At 41.9% G+C, this 19,329-nt stretch overlaps 1 protein-coding gene across 1 annotated transcript; it reads left to right on the forward strand.

Moving 5' to 3' along the window:
• Window positions 1-1,260: 1,260 nt before the first annotated feature.
• Window positions 1,261-16,169, forward strand: crispld1a (cysteine-rich secretory protein LCCL domain containing 1a). Its single transcript, XM_034560453.1, has 15 exons — window positions 1,261-1,743; window positions 2,274-2,632; window positions 8,699-8,817; window positions 9,843-9,975; window positions 10,094-10,209; window positions 10,423-10,523; window positions 10,614-10,796; window positions 11,439-11,499; window positions 11,586-11,652; window positions 11,827-11,957; window positions 12,089-12,132; window positions 12,238-12,310; window positions 12,408-12,483; window positions 12,580-12,713; window positions 15,119-16,169. The coding sequence occupies exons 2-15, from the start codon at window positions 2,372-2,374 to the stop codon at window positions 15,168-15,170; spliced, it is 1,551 nt and encodes a 516-aa protein (XP_034416344.1). The 5' UTR covers window positions 1,261-1,743; window positions 2,274-2,371; the 3' UTR covers window positions 15,171-16,169.
• The last annotated feature ends 3,160 nt before the right edge of the window (window positions 16,170-19,329 follow it).

Below are 19,329 nucleotides of genomic sequence, written 5' to 3' on the forward strand. Positions count from 1 at the left end.
TATTTATCTTTACTTTTAATAAGGATTTTAAATACATGACTTTTACTGTCAGTGGAGTATTTATTTGGTATTGGTACTTTTACTTAAATGATGAGTTTTTCCACCACTGACTGGAGGATTCTTAAAATGTCGACTGTATTGTACAGTGTTAAGCGCAATGGAATGCCTTAACTTTTCACCCCAAAATCTATCAAACCACGTTTTCCCAGATTTCAGTGACAGTAAATGTGAAATGTGGCACAGATTGTGAATTACAAAACTCAAATATTTCCACAATTGACAGAGCTAACCATTCGGTCCCTGACTCACCTAATGGGTATAAGGCATTACAACACAAGGGAGTCATGGAAACAAGAGGATTCACTGAAAAATACAGAGCAAAGGTGCTGCCGGCCACATGGTTGGCTTGGCTAGCATTTGGTTTATTATGTCAGGTAAAATACAAGAAGATTGTGTCTCCCCCAGTGGAAAGTAAGTCTGAACAGGGGGCAAACACACAGAGGTGATTAGCTGCTTCCCCATGTGCAACAGCCACTGGTGAAAATGACCAGATGACAGAAGACAAAACCTGCCTTTTTCCATTATGTTTATTCCATATTATTTGTACTGTGTTGCAGCGGGAAGAGGAAACAGTGATGATGAGTTTGGGGATTGGAATTAAAAGAGAGTTGGTTTGTGTTTTAATCCTCCTAAGAAGTCACCTGTGGACAGTCAGACTCAGGAGAATGAGGCCACTTTTGCTTGCAGGCCGCACAGAGGAGGAAGATCTGATTTAAATAAATCTAATTTTGAGCGAAGCCATGTTATGCAAGAGGGCCACAGTCAGCCAACAACCCTTAAGTACATGTTACTGTTCTGAGGATGAACCAATAACATAATTCCCATATGAACTACAAATATCATCATTGTTATAATACTTAAGATAAGATTGGAATATTAGAGAGACATATTAAGATCTTCTACTATGAACTTTGTGGTGGTTTTGACTCTTTTTTGTTGTTGTTTTGTGTCGCAATGTATATTTCTTATGGTGTTGAGTCTATTTGTAGTTAGTGTGTGTCTCTTTAGTCGTCTTGCATATTTGTGGTGTTGGCTCTCTTGGTAATTGTTTTGAGTTTCTTTGTAATTGTTTTGCATCTCTTTGTAGTTGTTTTATGTTTCTTTTGTGGTAATGTTGCATCTCTTCCTGGCGCAAGCATGTCAAGACATGTTGCAGACAAGAGGTGGGGTTGCGTGTTCTTGCTGTTTTAATAGACAGTCTGTGAGCATTTGAGAGTCAAACTCGTCCAACATTGGAGGAAAAAAAAAGAAAGAAAAAGGTTTCTGCTTTTCGGCCTTTCTTTACGCACGCACGAGCACGGACGCGCACGGAGGTCTTGGCAGGACGGAAGAAGGCTGTTTCCAACCTTTTTTGGAGGGGCGTGGTCAGGGGCGGCACTTTTCGAAGCGCAGCCAAGTGAAGGATGAAATGTGGATAAGTGATGCTTTAGCGGCTTTGGTGCAAGAATCCCGAAAGAAGAAAGAGCCACTCACTCTTTTCAAACGGAGTGAACGCGATCACATCAGCTCCTTGATTCAGGTCATATGGCGGCCGGCGACAGCCATCACCGCTCCACCTGAGCTCTGCTCCACTTACTTTGAAGGCGGACTTTTTTTTTTTCTTTCCTCTTGCTGCTGAAGTTTTCTCACAGCCAGATCTGTGTGAGGATCTCAAGAAGCGGGCTGCATTCCAATTCATTAAAGGTAAATTATTTCCCAAGTCTACGGTAAATCACACCACTTCCATTTCAATATACATTAGCCGACTCTTCACGTTTTCCATTAGCTTTTGGCACGTTGCATCAGCTTCTGTCAGCATTGCAGCATGCATACCAAAACACTGAGAATATATGTAAGCATAGAGTATTCATGAGCCACATTGTGCTTTATGTGCACTAAACTGCATACAGCTGTACTGCTAAATGTGTTTTGTTGCAGTATTTATTTTCAGCAGCTCCCAAGCTGTCTTTCTTTTTTTATCAAGGAAAGTTCAACACCAGTGGTGATTTCTTTACTTCACAATTTCACTAGTCATTCCTAGTCTGCCAGCTTTCCCCCAGTGAACTCCATGAGGTTACCAGTGGCGCTGCACCAAACCAAGTGTCTGCGAGCCAATGCGGTGTCCTCACCAAGTTCAATATTGACCCAAGTTATTCAGCAAATTTGTTACAGGACACCAGTTCCAATCCTTCCAATAATCCTGTTTTGTTCTCTCCTCTCGACTTCTTTGCCAGCTCACCCTGTAGACAAAAAGGAGTGTCTTTCTGTGCGGGCCTGCTCGTCATCCACCCTGCCTGAGTTTGAGAGGATAACCACCATCACCATCTCCAGGATGAGGCATGTATCTCCGTGCTGGCTGAGGGGCGTGTCCCTGCTCCTGCTGCTGCAGGCGGCCACTTCCATGGTGATGCTTCCTAACTCCACGGGCTGGGAGCAGATTCTGGACAAGTATATGGACGAGGAGGGGGACTGGTGGGAGGCCAAGCAGAGAGGGAAGAGGGCCATTACCGACGGTGACGCTCAGCTCATCCTGGACCTTCACAACAAGCTCAGAGGCCAGGTTTACCCTCCTTCTTCCAACATGGAGCACATGGTAGGTGGATGGAGGATGCAGAGGTTTTGTCTGTGGGAATTATTCCCATGAACTAGTGCATACTTCATGCTGTTTATATGTGTTAAACACTGCTTTGACCCCATTATGAACTTCCGAAGAGTCTTGCACACTTGTGGACCTCGTAGCTTAGTGAACTGACCCAGTCACCAGACTGGCATTTGTCCCTCTTGGCTCACACACAAGCACATGCCAGCATCTGAACACCTTCAAAGATGAGGACAGCCCCCCCGCCTCACACACACACGTCTGTACCCATGTGACTTTGGTTGTTTTGCCAGAAGAAAATAATTCCACCAACTTGCCAATGATCACATTACTACTGCGTTTTTCTTTTACTCATGCTGAGAGATTTGTTTGACTTTATCCTTTGGCCATCACGTGTGTGTACAGTGCCAGATCACTTTTCACAGTGCAATTAGAATCAGAGCACGGCAGTGGGGCTTGTTTTACCAGCTGTCTACCCCCCACTATACACACCCATACACACACACACACACACAGGCACACCACACCTTCTGTAAGTCAGCGCTGCCACACTGCATTGCCACAGTGCATTGTCACAGTGCATTGCCACATTGCATTGCCACAGTGCATTGTCACAGTGCATTGCCACATTGCATTGCCACAGTGCATTGTCACAGTGCATTGCCACATTGCATTGCCACAGTGCATTGTCACAGTGCATTGCCACATTGCATTGTCACAGTGCATTGCCACATTGCATTGCCACCACCAGTACTTAGGAGGTTAAAAATCAATACAGTGTGCAGAAAGTAATGAGGTTTTATAATCCTTTCATCTCCACTTAAAGAGCTACAGAACAAAAGGCAGTATTATTCGATGGTTAAGGCAAATAAACAGTTCTTGCTGGGGGCAATTGCTGGACTGTGTAATTGTATAATTGAGAGGTTGGACTTGAGGACCCCTGGCGTGTGTGTGTGTGTGTGTGTGAAAGCACCACTTTGCCTGGCAGGCACACTAGTGGAGAAATGCTGAGCCAGCAGCGCACAGCTCCTTTCTACTGTCTCCTGTTACAGTTAGCTGGGTTTTTTTTAACTCCAGGGGCACCCAGGGGTGAAGAGGCATGCAGTAAGAGGACGTTAGGTGAGAGAAAGAGAGTGAGACCTTGCAAGGAATACAAGAAATAGTAGGTACATAAAAATAGTGTCATGATAATGGAGTTTGATAATGGAGTTTGATAATGGAGCGATGGACAGAAGGACAGAATAAAAATTAATAAAAAAAGAGTCAAAATAATTAGAATCTGACGAAGGACAGAGATGGAGACATTTGGAAGGTGCACAAAGTAAGTAGAGAAACTAACTTTTAAAGATACGTGCTGAAATCTTAATTTACATTTATACATGTGTATAAATGTCCATATCTGTCAGGCGAGAAACTGTTCAGGTCACAGGGATTTTCAGCACTTTATTTTGAAAGGGGCTCCCTATTTCTCAGATTTTCCTCCAGTTCTGTTTTGAACTGCTGTCACCTTTCAGAAACCTCACAGCTTCACTGTACCAGAAGACTTCATAGACATGCATCCCTGCTCTCCCTACACACCCATGCATGCAGATGCACGCACACACACAGACACACACACACACACACACACTCACACAAATACCCAAGCGCACATGCATAGCCATTTCGCCATCAGCTCTGTTATTGTCTGCCATTGTATTAAACCATAACCCGGCTGACCCTCTGTGGCAAACATCACAGAAACTCTGAGATAACATCAACTCAAATCCACATCTTTCCTCACCCCCTTCATCTGTTTCCTTTTCTTGCCCCCTCTCTCTGCCTCCCTCTCCCTTATCCCTGTGGCTCTGTTCCCATTCTGTCATTATCCAACACAGAGGCCCAAAGAATTCCCTGGATAAGTATTCACACTCCATAGTGATCCACAAAGCTTCAATACACCGTTAGAAGGTGGTAGAGCGGTTCTGCCTCTCACTCAGACATTGACCCACAGGTATAAACAGAGAAGTGTCAGTATTTGAAGCGCTCCAAGACAAACAGATGGCATCATGGGAGAAAAGGCCCCACCTGCAATGATGTTTAACTTGGCCTTGCCGGGCTGCGCTCAGGTCCGAGGTGGCAGCGATGTTTGTGGTTTAAGATAAAGCTGTATTGAATGTTTGGGATGAGTTAGAGTTTTGCTGAAAGCGCCGGCCATTTTAATTTATTGTTGGATAATTTGGCTGTTCAATCAGACAATAATTAAAGGTCTAGACTAATAAATTAGCCTTGCATTAACCCAAGATGTTTAATTATTCGTAATGTGGACAAGTGTGTGAAACAGACAGCTTCAATATTAAGAAGAACGTGCTTTAGATGAATACGATTGCCAAATAAAAAGTAATTACAAGACTGCAGTGGCATAAAAAAAATGAAGGAGAGCTGTCTGAACTCATTTTATGCCTGCAACGTTCTCCTGCAGATTACCTCAGAGCTCACACAGGCCAGCTTGGAGAAGGAATCTCTCTAATGTGTCTTGGGTTTGTCCCTGCGTCTGGTCAGCTGGTTACACCCAGGAAAAACACTTTCACTGGTTTTCTCTAAATGTTAAGAGCAGCAGCTGAATATCATGGTATGAAAAAAATGTCGGTCCTCCCAAAGAGCGTTCTGTAGTTCCTAAGAGTGTTCAAGTCCACATCCAAGGTCATGCTCCAGTGAAGCAAGGAGGACAACACTATCCCAAAATAGCAAAGATGCCACCCGTAAACTGGGAACTCTCTTGGCCTCACCTGTTCACGAATATCTCAAACAGAAGAGCCGAGAGCCCACGCTGACATGTAATGCCAAGAATGTAAACAGATGCTCTTGCTCCGAATGCACTTATAAAGAACACCTTCTACGAATACTTCAGGGAGCATGGCCATAGAACTTCCCAGAGATGCAAAACACATGTAGATCAAATTAGCAAATTCCAATTATCCTACAAATATCTGTGACGCATTATGCCCGAGAGGACAACCCCCTCAACCTGCATCCTGTCCAGACTGCAATGTTTTCTGGGTTTAGGAGTGACTCTGCAACTTTCTTGGGTTGCCGCCACGATGAGCACCAACCATCATTATTGGTCTACAAAAAGTGAAAGGGAACTGTGGAAAAATGACTGCTTTTGTAAAGCTATACTCTGGAGGATTTTGTTTTTTGCTGATTGGCTAATATTGTTCATTGTTGAGAATTCTGAAGCTATGTTATTATTATTTCCAAGACATTATGAATCCCAATATCAGACCAAATCACAATATCAGGCTACCCTTACCATTATTGGCTCGCTTCTGATGCTCAGTAAGTGAGACAGCTTCCAGAGTGAAGCCTACAATGGGCTATGCTGTACTGGTCAAACTATATGATACTGTTATAACATGATAATGGGAGATAATGGTATTCACTGGTTGACAAGATTCAGACAATGGTCAACCCCAGGACCTCTGATGTGAGTTGATGTGGGCTGCTACATGAAACACTGTTTACTCTATATAGCTGTGGCAAATTAAAGTAGTAGTTTGGGAAGACAATAAAGATAATTTTCCCGAGTCACCCCTTTGTCGATCTGTTTTCCCTCGCTGACACCATCTTATCACATCTCGTCCTCCATTTTCTGCCAGGTTTCTTATTGAATTTATAAATATTGTACTCAACGTCACCTTATACAAATCCAATATCTTTACCCTGCTTTCTTAGTATTTCTCTGCATGCACCATCAACTATGAACAGGAAACTCAGACTTGCAAAGGAAGTCCACCTCTGTACCCTTTGTAATGCAACCAGATGAACCAAGAAAGAGAGAAAAAAATAACCCCAAAACCTACAAATGAAGTGTCAAGCGAAATATACAATGCTGTGTGCACTGTGCTGAAAGACTTCAGTCGGGGAGGTGTTTTTCTTTACAGGGCCCCAGCAGAAGTGCGGTCAGGGTGGGTAGGGTGTGTGTGGGTACAAGGCCTCCCCTGCTGGGCTAACTGTGCAAGCAACAGCAGCCGACTGCCCTCTGCACCAGGTTCAACAGCTGAACAAGTTTTGGGACGATGGAATGAGTTCTTCAGCTGCAAGAGGGCTGCTTGTATTCATCATTATTTAAGATAGACTTCAAGAGCATCACTACTCATAGAAACCGTCATCAGCAACATTCCCCCCAAGACACTGCAGACATTTTCTGTCTTGAAACCTTAGTCGTGTCCAGCAGAAAGTTTTTCGATTAATAGTCCAAAACATTGTGTTGACCCCGCTCAAGCCTAGAGCGTCCGATGTGCTGTGGTTTGCAAATCGTTTGGTACTTACCACGGCTCTAAGCGATGTGTTTCAGTCTGCTTATCACTGTAAACATTGATTCTTTTTTTGTGCAAGCAGGTCACTTGTAGAGAAAATTGTAATGGTTATAACTGAATTGTTTTCTCTCACTACTGATGATGACCAGGCTCAAATCTCTTCCGATGTTTCTGTTTAAGCATCGTATGCTCTTGTACTGGCAAAAAGGGATAACTGGGGGCAAAACAAAACAAGATCTGACAATACCGACACACTGACATTTATTTTCAGCTCACTGGCCACAGAGGTAATTTCTGAGCAGAGATAGACTTTCAGGTAAACAAATTCTCATTCCTGTTTTAGCCCCGGCTGTCAGTCATCATTTTGCCTTATTGCGCAAGACAGACCACAGGCAACTTCAGACAAGGTTGCTGTTACCCCAAAATGCTCCATCTTTGCACATATAGAAATGGATGAAAAATATACCCCACACCCCCAACAGTTTTTATTCTACAGTCAGTCATGTAACATTTCTACGAGGCGTTGTGTTCAAATCTGATAGAGAACACTGTGCCAATAGGGAAGAGTCAGACAATATTACCCTGGCGTTATTAATTTAAACAAATAGGTCCTCTCAACAGCAAGCTGGATTCCCAGAAAGAGCTGGAAAAAAAAACTGCTTAGAGTTAAGAGTTAATTTGCAGCACTGCCAGACATCCTGTTGTTAGGCAGGTGTGCGTTTCGGGAGTATAGAACAGCAGTTGTTTCTGGTGGACTGTAAGTGGGTGACGGATGAAGGAGGTAGTGGTGGAAGCGGGGGAGTTATTTTAGTGTCGGCTATTGGATGAGATTTCAGTGAGGGTAAGCTATTACTTCCAGGGCCCAATGTGTGAGATGTGAAAACATCTGACACCTCCGCTGGTATACTAATGCTAACACACACAAACACATTTGTATGCACACACACACACACACACACACACACACACACACAAACTAATTGACTTTCTCGTAGAAACCAGTTATGTTAGATAACCCTCCGTAAAGGTGAAAGTGAAGGTGTGCAATTAAAGGCACATACGATGTATTTCAGAGGAATTATAGCTGGAGTTTTTCTCACATTTTTTAATGGAAGAATGTAGGTCAGCAGAGAGGAAGGACACTCTTTGCATTCCCAGAAAACCCCAGAATGGGAATATGATCCCTTCGTATCCAACCAGAGCCAAACTTAACTGAGAGGGCAATTCAGAGAGAGGGAAAGTGAAACAAAAGCTTGCACCCAGACATCTCACCAGAGACATATGGAAGGTATTACTTAAGGAAAAACAGCTTTTGCATTTTTTGAATAACACCATATCCTACGGGAAAACCCATTTGGGGAAAGTCAACTGGGCAGCAATAAGAGAGTCAGCTCTTTTTACAGCAGCAGGAACACATCAACATAGTTCTGCACTTAGTTTAGAGATTAGTGCAGTTACTTAACCATAGCAGTACCTTGTCCCTATTACTTATCATGACATATACTAAGTAATCCTTGTTCAGTAAGTGTTTGAATACCACCCCACATCATTGACAGCTGAACAAATCTTACAAGGCACTGCATTTCTCCAGTTCTAGTGCTCGTACCATCGCCGTTCTATGACCTGACATTGTTATATACTATGGCCCATTAGTTGCAATACAAGCAGCTTTCTGTCTTACTGAGTCGGTTTATTTTGACTTCATATCAAACATAATCCTGAAAACCTCATATATTTTTTTCCCATCTCATCTGCTGTGTAGGTGTGGGACACAGAGTTGGAGCGTACGGCAGAGGAGTGGGCAGAAACCTGTCTGTGGGAGCACGGCCCTGCCAGTCTACTGCCGCAGATCGGACAGAACCTGGGAGCACACTGGGGAAGGTAAACAATAATTAAGAATACACAGTTTCTGCATACATAGACTTTTATTTTATCCAAGGTTGAGGGTAAAAGGGTTGCTTTGCTGAAAACAAAAGTCAAAGTCAAAGTCAGCATGTGTGTGTGTGTGGCTGACAGGAGGCATGCGTCTAATTATGTGGAGAGGAACATTGATAAGAACAGAATTATTGTGTAATTTGATTTTACAAACACATTGTGAACCCGCAGAGGGTCAAAATAGAGTCAAAAGAGAGTCTTTTAGGATGCTGTCTTGGAACCCATTGGAAAATGGAAAATCTCAATATGAAAATATATATATATATATAGGCCACTTTTCAGCTAATTTAGAAGTTATTCTGTTGAGCTTGAGTATAACACAACTTCTATCTTTTCTGCTACTTTCTTCACACTGGACTCTGAAAACAGCGTTGCATGCTTCACATAAGAGACTCTTGTTCCACATCTAATCATATCACTTCACAGTCAAAATGTTCACTTGATTCTAATCAGATTGACTCGCCACACATGCTGCCAAATCAGTGGCATTGTTGGTCACTGCAGACTTTTCAGAGAGCAGACATGTTTGATTGAAAGGGAGATGCTCAATGGCAGCAGATGTGTTTACTTCGCTGTTCTTGCCAATGGGTGCTTACTTCAAATGGTAACTCCATCTGTTACATACAGTGTAGCGTACATTACTTGATCTTTCGATGGGGTCTTGAGACACCTTGCCAGGCTAAATGTTGAAGGTACGAGATGCTTCCTGTATGTTCTCTCTTTAGCTACCAACTGTATCTTGGAATTTTATTTTGACAAACAACTTAGTGGTTTTGTACATTTCGAGAGTAGCTTTGTTTTACACTAATAAACTGTTGACTATGGGTATCATGCATATAGGTTCTTGAAAGACGACTTGCCATACGCTTTGAGGCATAACACCAACTCCCACGCCAAAAGAGACACAAGACAATAGAGCTGTTTTTTTTAACATTGTCATCAAAGGTGCGTACGCTTACTCATCTCCCCAGGTATCGCCCACCCACGTCCCATGTGCAGGCCTGGTATGATGAAGTGAAAGACTACTCCTTCCCTTACCCTCAGGAGTGTGACCCCTATTGCCCCTTCAGATGCTCCGGCCCAGTTTGTACTCATTATACACAGGTAGCTAGGTCTGGATTATGCCATTTCTCTACCCTTTTTTCCTCTTGAGAGTTTATCCTTTAGTGATTTATGACTTAATACTATGTTGTTCATGATTTGTCTTGCTATTCTTTTCCAGCTGGTATGGGCCACCAGCAGTCGGATTGGCTGTGCCATCAACATGTGTTACAACATGAATGTGTGGGGACAGATTTGGGCCAAAGCCGTCTATCTCGTCTGCAACTATTCACCAAAGTAACTATATTTGTTGTGCGATCCGTTCACAGTTGTATGACTGAAATACAAGTTGAAACAGTTCTAGTAATTTGCTGAACGTTTCTTTCACTCATAGTTGAAGTCCAAAATCGTCAAACACAAATGGGTTGGAAAGGAGATATGGGTTATTAGTTTTGATCGAGTAGTATGTGTTTTGTTCAATAAGCCCTGTCTGTTGTACTACCTGAACAGGGGAAACTGGTGGGGGCATTCGCCTTACAAACATGGGACCTCATGCTCTGCTTGTCCTCCCATCTATGGAGGAGGCTGTAAGGACAACCTCTGCTACAAAGGTATGTGTCTGGAAAATAAATAAAGACAGTGTTTGAAACCCTGAGGAAAAATACACTTAATATACCCCTATTTTGTGACTTTACTTGAAGATGACAGTTATAACCCTCCACAAGAGGAAACAGAAGAAAACAATTTCATTGAGCCGGAGGCCCCCCATACTCCACAGAAGCCCCGGCCTCGACCCTCCAAGCCAAGTCTTCCTGCTCCAGCCCCCACCAAGCCCCCCACAGAGGACCTGCAGAAGAATGAAGTGGTCAACACACAGCAGATGTGTAAGCTGCCATTTAACTGTTTATTCTGGATCTCGTTTCATCTTAAAATGGGGGGTGTAGATCTGATTTATGAGTAGGAGGTGCACAGAGTGGCAAGCAATTTAGGACATGATCTAAATGGAAAAAAAGCATTTTAATAAATTGATTAAAAAACAAATAATTTAGTGTTTACCACACCATAATATATAGATAACAATTGCCTTAATGTTCTGTATCCTTTTTCTGTCATCTCCCTTATTAACCCTGACAGTTTCTGAAGTGTACTTAATATGGCAAGTCACTCTTTGGAGGAGGGAGGGGAGGTCTATTTCAGCATGATCCCCTGAGTGTGTGTTTGCTTTTGGCCGGCTGAGAGGGGTTGAGGGGTGAGAGGGGCTCCATGCGGTTTTTAAATGGCTTCCTCTCTGCAGTGAAACGGGCCTGTACTTGTAAACTGAGACACTTCCTCTAGAACGCTGACCACCCTGAACCCTGTTGCAGGAACTCTTCTCTTTGGTTCTTGAAGCATCAAAACAATGGTCCTCACTGGGTGTCTCTCAACTCAGCCTTTAGGAAACTAGTCGTCTGCCACTCAGAGCTGCCACTTCGTGCATGTTGGTTCCTGTACAAGCACTGAAAAGCTTTTACGTTCATGTTTTTCAGCTCAATTTGTGACCTGTGACACTAAGCTTCGAGATCAATGTAAAGGAACACCATGTAATAGGTACAGTTCAGATTAAATACAATAAAACAGCACAAAATGGAGTGTACGGTTCACTTCACCTTATTTTTCCCATGTTACTCACCCAGATATGAGTGTCCAGCTGGGTGCCTAGATGCTACAGGAAAAGTAGTTGGGACCGTATACTATGAAATGGTGAGTACTTCAGTTCCCCAGGCTGAGTAATGCAAATGATGTGGTCAATAGTAAGCCACATAACAGCTGTGTGTCCTGTCAAAGTGCTCTAGAGACATTGAAGTGCTACTTGCTTACAGCTATGTCAGCAAAAGGCAAAAATGGTATGTTGTAAATCAAATATTCTATTTGCAGCAATCCGGTGTGTGCAGAGCTGGTCTACACGCTGGTGTCATAGATAATGATGGCGGATGGATGGATGTAACGCGACAAGGCAGAAAGGACTTTTTCATCAAATCCAACAAGAACGGAGTTCAATCTCTTGGGTTAGGCAATAGTATTAGAAACATCACCATGATTTATACTGATGATATTTTATAGCAAGATTGGTAAAATAGTCACACAATAAGTGAAAATAATGTAGTCTCATGTCAATGTTTGTGTTTCCTCTTGACAGAAAATATCTAAGTGCTAATTCCTTCACAGTTTCCAGAGTAGCAGGTTAGTCTGATAAAAATGTGACACTGTACTTAGAGACATGTAACATTTTGCATGAAATTACTCATTATAAGCTGTGTTGACATTCCCTGTAATACGTTCTTACAGTCAAAGCCATCACATGTGAAACCACAGTTGCACAGATGTGTTCATACCAAAAGCCTGCAAAACATTGTCCAAGGTATGAACCTGACTTTATGTCTGCATGCGTGCATACGTTTGGTTCTCCAGCATCATTTAAGTGTCAGTCATTAACCATGCAACTGGTCTATTTTTAGGTTATACTGCCCAAGATACTGTTTAGAAGATAATCCTCACATATCCAGAGTGATCGGCAGCGGAATATACTCCGATGTAAGTCAAGCTTTTGAAGCTGACGTCTTCACTTGGTTAACCAATGTCCAATGTCAATAATTCTTACGTGAACTTTTCTCTTGTCTACCGCTGTAGAAGTCCAGTATATGCCGAACAGCGATCCACGCTGGAGTAATCAGGAATGATGCCGGTGGCTATATCGATGTAATGCCAGTGGACAAGCGGAAACACTACATTGCCTCATACCAAAATGGCATTTTCTCAGAGAGGTATTGATGCATAATCTAGCCAAGCTGACCTCAGTGGCTTGCATGTGTGTGCACATCTTTGATAAAATTCAAACATTCAACATTTTTTTAGCTTAGGGATAATTTTGCAACATAAACTTTAAATTTACAGTAAAACTGATCACCCCTGTTGCAACAACGTTGGAAATAGCTTTATATTGGTAGAAACCACTGTTTTATGACTAGAAGTGAAATAAAAGTGTTTCGGAGAATACATAGGGATGAGAATTGAATTGTAAAAAAGTATGGATTTCATTGTTTAGGGAGATAACTGGTCTTATGTCAGTATTATGTCTCAAACTTGGACAGTGAAGGGGTTAATGTGTTGTGGCTCAAAGAAAAGGAAAGAGAAATCAATGGCTCTCAGCTAGAGAGCAATGTATCCACTCTGCCCTCCCTTGTGAATCTGGTCTTTTCAATGTGCAGGCAGTTCATAACATCTCTCATGCATTGTGCATGGGAGGGTGATTAACATGCCTCAAGGTTAAAATAATGAATTGCTTGGCAATTAGTGAAGAAGACTTGAGTGTATCTTAATGTAGTTTTGGGAGGGGTCTGTTTTTGGTAGTAAGTCAAAAAAAGACAATCAGCAGACAAGGGTCTAAAGCTTAATATAATGTCTCAGATAAACAAAAAAACAAACAAACAAGAATACAAGGTTGGGACATACGAAAAGCAAACACATTGAGTCAGAAGGGTCAAACAGACGGGGTCAATATTGGGTTTTTAGCTTAGTCCCACCAATTTGGCAGATACAATTATTTTTGTGAAAACTTGCCTTTCAAATCGGTGCCTTTACCTGCTATCTCACCAAAACAATGGGGGAGAATTTATTTTTTGCATTACCATTATAGTCTGAATTTGGTCTAGGTAGGCTTATGTGGAATATCCTGTATTGAGAATGTGTTACATTAGCCTTATTAAGAAGCAATTTAAAGGTTAGGCTTTAAGAGAAGGTGTAGACATTACTTCTAAAGTATCTCCAGGTACAACATGTACAGTACGAGTGACACTACAGACTTTCTGTATCTGACCTCTTAAAGGGCACAAACACTGCAGCTGTAGAGGCCATGTGGATATTTTACAGTAAGAGCCTGAGAATATTTGGAAGTAAACCCAACACACATGAAATATAAGGAGGTGTAAGCTCTGTGAGGGTTGAAAAAGATCAAACATATGCAACACATCCACGTTCACAGACATAGTAGTCTAAATGTTAAGTATTGTTTATCAATGTTAAGGCTTGTCTAACAATGTGACACTCAGTGTCAAAGGCATTCCCAAACATACTTATAGGATGAAGGATCTCAAGTAGGAAAGGGCAGGTTAGCAAATAGAACACTGCATCATCCGCATATAAGTATACTTGTGCTCATATTGCCCCATTATATTCCCATTTCTACTCTGAAGAAGAGAGGTCGACAGTTGACAACCCTATTTGAAGCCACTTGCTAATACGTGGAGTAAATTGTCATTGGTTGTACAGTGGCTATTGGCATGCTAGGAAGTTTAAGCCAGGGAATAAAATACCCAATTCAATCATGCAGCTCTTCTGCATCAGTTGGACTGAGAAGGTACACGCTTTTGACCAGGATACATATTAATAATGTTCTATGCCAATATGATATTGAACAACATACAGTTTTAATTAATCCTTTGGTATGTGTGCATTGTTTCAAAATAATTATTATATATATTTTTTTCACCATCTTCTTACCCAATGGGTCCTCTGAGATTCGAAGCTTGTGTTTGCATATGAAAAGAAAGGGACATCATGTGTTGGATCATGCTGTACCACTTTACAACAGTATTAAGGTGACAGGTCTGTACCAGCCTCTGTTCAAAGCTTTAGAGTGACCCACATACTTTATAGTATGTTCTAGTTTTTTCATAAATAAAATTGCTCCACCTTTGGGTTGTTGCTGTGGTCTGCAGAACGTGACCTGCGTAGAGGACAAACACACACTCAGTCTCATTTATTCTATGGCCTTCCCCCTCTCTTCCCTTGCCTCCCAACCAACACATTATTCTTTTCCCCTTCACTGAGATGCCTGACATCTGTTAGTATCTGCCTATCATTTATCTGTCTCCTTTCACTTCACAACATGTCTGCCTTTGTTGGACTAACACATGAAGGTCCCCTGTGTTTGTGTACAAATGGGTTTATCTGTTTTCTCAGGGAGCCCCAACCTCTATCTGTTTTTGTCCTAACTGTCATTAAAGTGTCAAACAACACTGATGTGGACGTTTCTCCGTAAAAACCTGAACTCTGTTTGCTTGTGTGTGCATGTCATCTACGTCTCTCTGGAAAAGGCTCAGACATGTTTTGTATCTGACAGATGCCGCACCCAGACTGATTCTCCCTCTTCTTTCTCTTTTCCCTGCAGCCTTCAAAACCCTCCCGGAGGAAAGGCGTTCCGGGTGTTCGCTGTGATTTGAGTGCCCCAGAGGGCGGCTTCACCAAAGAGAAAGCCCACTCGAGCTCTTGAATAGGCAGTAATCAAGCCCCGTTGTCAAACTCAATGACTGAAATGTTTCTGGCTTTGCGACACTCTGGGGGTTAGAGGTCGTCTCCATGACGGCGTAAACCCAGCAACAAAAACTTGACACATACACAGTGAGAAACTGTCAGTATTCACTCGCATTGAGTGTACAATTTGTCATCATTAGCAGGAAATTAATATCTGGACATTTTGTAAATATCTCTGAAAATGTTCTTGTACATATTTGTAAATAGTATCACACTTGTGTCTGAGTCCCATTATCATGCCCTATTAACAAATAGCTGTGTATGAAAACTGATTCTAGAAATCCTATAATATAACATTATAATGGCACTTAAGGATGAATCAATTTTATGGTATTAAGTTTGGCACATTTTTACTGGTGCGCTGGAGAGGTTTCTTGTCATTTTTTTGATGGTTGGGGAACAAATTGTTATGCATTTATTTTTATATGATTATGCTCTATATCAATATGGTTTATAAAGGATGCTGCTATATGGTTTTTTAATTATTGCTGTTGTAATTGCCAGTGAGATGGGTTTATTTGGTTATTTTTCCAGATGATGTGGTTTAGTTCAAACTCCCTGCAGGTCGGGAAGTATGCTCGTCTCTCAGAGTTGTCATTCTCTAAACAAAACCTACAACGCATGTGCCAGACATTATCATGCATTGCCTTTTACTGGATGTTGTTACCCCATATATGTGTTCAGGTTATATCTATCCACATCCATTTGACATAGATAAACAGACGCAATACCATGCAACACTTTTATTTCATACAGTATGTAGAAGAATCAACGGATATATTTGCTCATATTTCCTACCAGCTCTCAGCTTTCTTTCAAGCTGCAATCAATATAATGGTCAATTCATTGTATGTGTTTCACTGTTTTCCTACCTCAGGTTGTTAGGGAAAGTCCATTTTGCAATAAAATATTACAACCAACACTGTTCTTTCTCTCGCAGGCATTGGCTTCTGATATTGAAATCACGCAAATGCATTCAAAAATATTTACATTTGGACTATATACACTTAACAATGGCAGAAATCTGATTGTGTCATTGTTGGCCTTTGTTGTCATTATCAATACCTTTAAAGCTAAACAGTGTTTGAAAACACAAAAATTGCAATTCCATGAAATAAAATGTGAATTTATTTAGCTTAGAAATTGACAAATATCTATTTCAAACTGCTGGCAGTGTTTATAATGTGGTTCATTCCTATTCCTGAAAATGTCTTGTGAGTAACATGATTGTAACTCATGTTTGCTGAACCAAAAAACACCACACTGACTCAATTTATCTCAAACCTAGCCAAAGAGAAATCTTTGGTAAAGTTGCAGACTTTGACAAGAAACTCTCTTTAAAAAGCTATAAAATATCTTAAAATGATCAACTATTGGCATTCTGATGCCTGCACATTAAAGCTGACAATCTGCTCTAAAACATCATTGGCAGTGAGTTGTTTGACATATTTATCCACTGGGTAACAGCAAAGATGAAAGATCAAAGTACAGCAGGGAGTCACTGAAGTGGTAGGTTTTGTGGGTCGAATGACAACTGAACCCAATTCCCTGGACTTCCAAATCCATTGCTGCATTTGAGGGAGAAGCCGGCACTACCGACGTCAAAGTCTCACAGGACGTAGCAACCCCTTCCCTGATATCCAGACTGGTTATTCATCCAAAGCTTGGAGAGCGGAAGCGTTTGATTTTAAATGTCCCAGCTTTCCTCTTAGTGTCTGCCACCAGGGAGCTGAGTTGCCACTCCTCATTGGCTTTTGGGCAGCAGTGGAGCGAAATGACCAATCCGTAATGGGTCCCAACATATCCTCGTCCGGCAGTGTTATGATGTCTGGAGGGCTGCAACAGGTTGTGACTCAGGCTGTCAGTCTTTGTTATTGCCCAGACAAGTGCAACTCAATCTTACATGATGCAACTGGGTCAGTGACACAATATGAATACGTTCTTCCTAAATTAATTTAAAGAGTTTTAAGGGCGTACCTGTGTGGGTATCGTATTCACATATCCATCTGCATTGGCAGATGTCATTGCACATGTGGTGGAGTACATGCTACATGTACCCTCACCACATGGAAAACAACTTATTGGTCGTGAACTATAGTAAAGGGGAGATAACTGTGTGCTCTGCATGAAGTTGACAACTTATATTACTTCATTCAAAAACATGCATCCAACATCCTGTTCGAATATGTGTGCAAGCATTCACTCATTTACTCTCTGACACATCACGTTTAGATCAAACCCAATCACTTGTGATTGGCTGAGCTCTGCAGGAGAAAGGGCTGCGGAGTGATTGATAGGCTGTCCATGTGCGCCCAGGTCCTCTGAGAGAAAAGAGAGGCATACATCAGACAGGTGTCAAAACTCACAGTAGGGTGTGGTGATAGGTGGCGTGGCTCTGAAGAATGAAAGGTAAGAGGATGAGGAGCATAGTGAAAGGGAGAAACAGGGGGACATAGGAAAGGGCAGAGAGATAACTTGAAGGCTAAAGAAAGCAGCGTGATGTTTTGATTCTCTGACACCTTCACGAGCATGACATTGGAATAGCATCTGCAGAATCTTTCATCATTTCCTACCTTTTGGAGTTTATGAGAACATTATGAGATACAAGTTTCATGGAATAAAGTTTAGCAGGAGCAGTTTCATAGCATTGTTGGACAATGCTGCACAATTTCAAATAATTAAGGAAGAGGTGCACAACACATCAATTGATGGTGACAAATCGTTGTGTTCCTTCATGTGCGACCCACCAGACAGACACGGGGGTGTGTGTGGAGCAAACTGACAGAGCGACAGCCACAGGCCCATTAAGGCCAAGGAGACTGAGTGCTGTGAAGACAGATGGGATGAAAGACAAGCTTGCAGCTCGCAGGGTCTGCATGGTGCCACCAGTGTTTTCAGACTGTCGTTTAAAATAAGGAAGGCCATTAATAACCTCCTCACTGTGCTCTGCTCAGCTGCAGTCTGGCGCTTCTCGCAGGGCTATATGTGGCGCTGCATGGCAGCAGACTGGCAGACTGTGTCAAAGAGACCATATACACCTGAGGAGAGGGAGAGTGAGAGCGAGAGAGGCAGGCAGACAGTTTGAATGTGCTTGGGCATTTGTCTGTGCCGTATGTGTGTGTGTGTGTGTGTGTGTGTGAGTGTGTGTGTGTGTGTGAGTGTGTGTGTGTGTGCATGTGCTTTATATTTGGGTTTAATTGTATCTTTTTACACGCTCACCTGTTTGTTTATGTGCTATGTCTGTGTCGCCTGTCCCACTGTGGTTGGATGGGAATCAGATAGCAGCGATGCAGTCAGGGAAGCCGTCAGCACCAAGGTGAAAAGTGATGGTTGCCAGTGGTAATGACTGTGTTCTTTCTTGTCAAACCTTTACTTTGGCATATGAACAAAACATAAAAATCTGACAGGGAATAGGTTTTTCCCCTTATGATCCAAAAATATTACATGTACATAGCCACACTGTGAATGTGTTATTGAAAAGATGGAGTGGGTACTTTGGTGGAGAAAAAATAAGCTTTTCCTGAGTGGCAAGGTGACTCATATAATTATCGAGTTATTTTCGGCCTCTGGGTTTCTTAAAACAAACCTCTGACAAATCTTACACATTTTATTAATAATAAACTTTCATTAGCAACTAGGCTTTGCTGTGACCAACCCACCCAACTACTTGATTGAAATTGAAAATCTTATAAATTGGTGCTCAAGACCATTCAGTTGGTTAAATCTACCGGAATACAATATATTTAACTTGATACTTTAAAATCAATCAGGGGCCAACAATGGATGACTGAAGATGTGTTGAATGGTTTTGTGTATATGTACTCTGGCCTGTGCTCATGTGGAGCATTGAAAAAGGTATTAAAACATCTCAAACTGCAAAAATAAAAATATGTTGGACGGTTTGACTGAGGTGTGAGTAGTGTGACCTAATATTGTTAAACCAATGGTTACCTTCATGTGAATGGTTATAGTATGCTGGTATAATCTGCAATGTGAGCTTTAGTACTGCATATTGTATCCTGGAACAAAATAGTGCCATTGGAAAGTGCTGAAGCTACAGCAGCTGCA

Source organism: Cyclopterus lumpus, chromosome 20 (genome assembly GCF_009769545.1).
Source record: "Cyclopterus lumpus isolate fCycLum1 chromosome 20, fCycLum1.pri, whole genome shotgun sequence".
NCBI classification, from domain to species: Eukaryota; Metazoa; Chordata; class Actinopteri; order Perciformes; family Cyclopteridae; genus Cyclopterus; species Cyclopterus lumpus.